Here is a 1,426-nt window from a genome sequence, read left to right on the forward strand (position 1 = left end):
ACACACACACACACATATATATATATATATATATATATAACATATGCATATAGTATAACTTTACATTCAAAGGAGCCACCAAACCACCCGTTGGAAAACGCCCTGAGTAAAGCTTACATGCACAAACTACCTTTCGTTCAAGCTCTCAAATAAGAACACAATCTCATATCGGCACGTCACAAGCTAGCATTAACTTTCCTTCAACTTGTAAACACGAACTGGTATTCCTAAGAGCATCAGCATCATGTGGCCTGGCTGAACTATGCTGAAGCTATGTCCGATTCACTTTTAGTTGCCGTATACGTATACACTTACAAAACATACACACACGTAGTGCATCGATATATATATGTATTTATGCATACATGTATACTAACGGACATCTCTGTGGAGAGAAAGGTACCACAACGTACCTGCTTTGATCTCATCCTTGTAAATTCCTTCAAAATCCTCCCACGCCAATCTGCCGTTGCTAGGCAACGCCGCGGGAGCGGGCGTGCCCAAGTCCGCTACCGCACTCCCCTCACCGTCTACCCCACCACTCATACTCCCCTCCTCCACCGTATCTATTTTTAAACCAGGGTCGTTGCTCTCATACAGATTAGCACTCGTGTTAGACCCATCCCCACTGCGCCCACCGCCAGACATACAGGCCACTGCGGCCCTGAACTCACTCCCTCGACCGACCACGCCGTTGATAGTAACTAACCATTCCCCTACATCCTCGGGGGACATATAAACCTTCGCCTGTGAGTACCTGTCAAACATGCGCTTAAGGCTACTCGTGGCTTCCTCCGTGAGTGTAACTTCGTTCGTGCCAGTGACCTCGTCTCCTGCCAGGCTTGTGCTTGGGTCTGGGTCTGGGCTGGCCACACCATCAGAGGTGTTATTTTCAGAACCGGGTGAAGAACCACCAGAATCAGGACCGGGATTGGTCTCCAAAATTAGCCGTGAAATCAGCTCTTGCACTACCATAGTGGGGGGCGGTGACCGTTCCTCACAATGACTGCTTATGTCAGTAAACGTCCCGAATTTGCCGGCCTTTTCCTTTTTAGGGTTCACAATGATACCCCCCTCTTCGAAGGCTTTGGGTATGAACCCGTCTTCCAGTAACCGCACAGCGGCTGTGAGTAGAGTAATGTCGTTAGGATGCATTAAAGTTGCATTGTGGATGTAATGTATCTCAATCGTAGAAATAAGAAAATGGAGATGTATGAATATATATAGTAGTATATTTGTAAGTGTGCTATGGGAATGGAACCATCTTCCAGTAACCGCACGGCCGCTTTATGTAGTAGTATAGGTACAGAAAGGATGAATTGATGTACAATACTGTTATTGATAGATATATCTCATTTATATATATATATATATATATATATATATATGTATATGTATATATATATATATGGTATATATGTATGTA

General features: G+C 44.2%; 1 protein-coding gene across 1 annotated transcript in view; it reads right to left on the bottom strand.

Annotated features, from left to right (window-relative positions):
• The window catches only part of SARC_08137 (hypothetical protein), a gene marked incomplete at its 5' end in the record, with an annotated part of 1,847 nt that extends 692 nt beyond the window's left edge, over positions 1-1,155 (bottom strand). The window contains one exon of the mRNA XM_014297898.1: positions 414-1,155. Within this exon, the coding sequence (XP_014153373.1) occupies positions 414-1,155 (742 nt within the window). The remainder of the gene's footprint in view (positions 1-413) is intronic.
• Positions 1,156-1,426: the final 271 nt, after the last annotated feature.

This window comes from Sphaeroforma arctica (genome assembly GCF_001186125.1).
Source record: "Sphaeroforma arctica JP610 unplaced genomic scaffold supercont1.703, whole genome shotgun sequence".
NCBI lineage: Eukaryota > Ichthyosporea > Ichthyophonida > Sphaeroforma > Sphaeroforma arctica.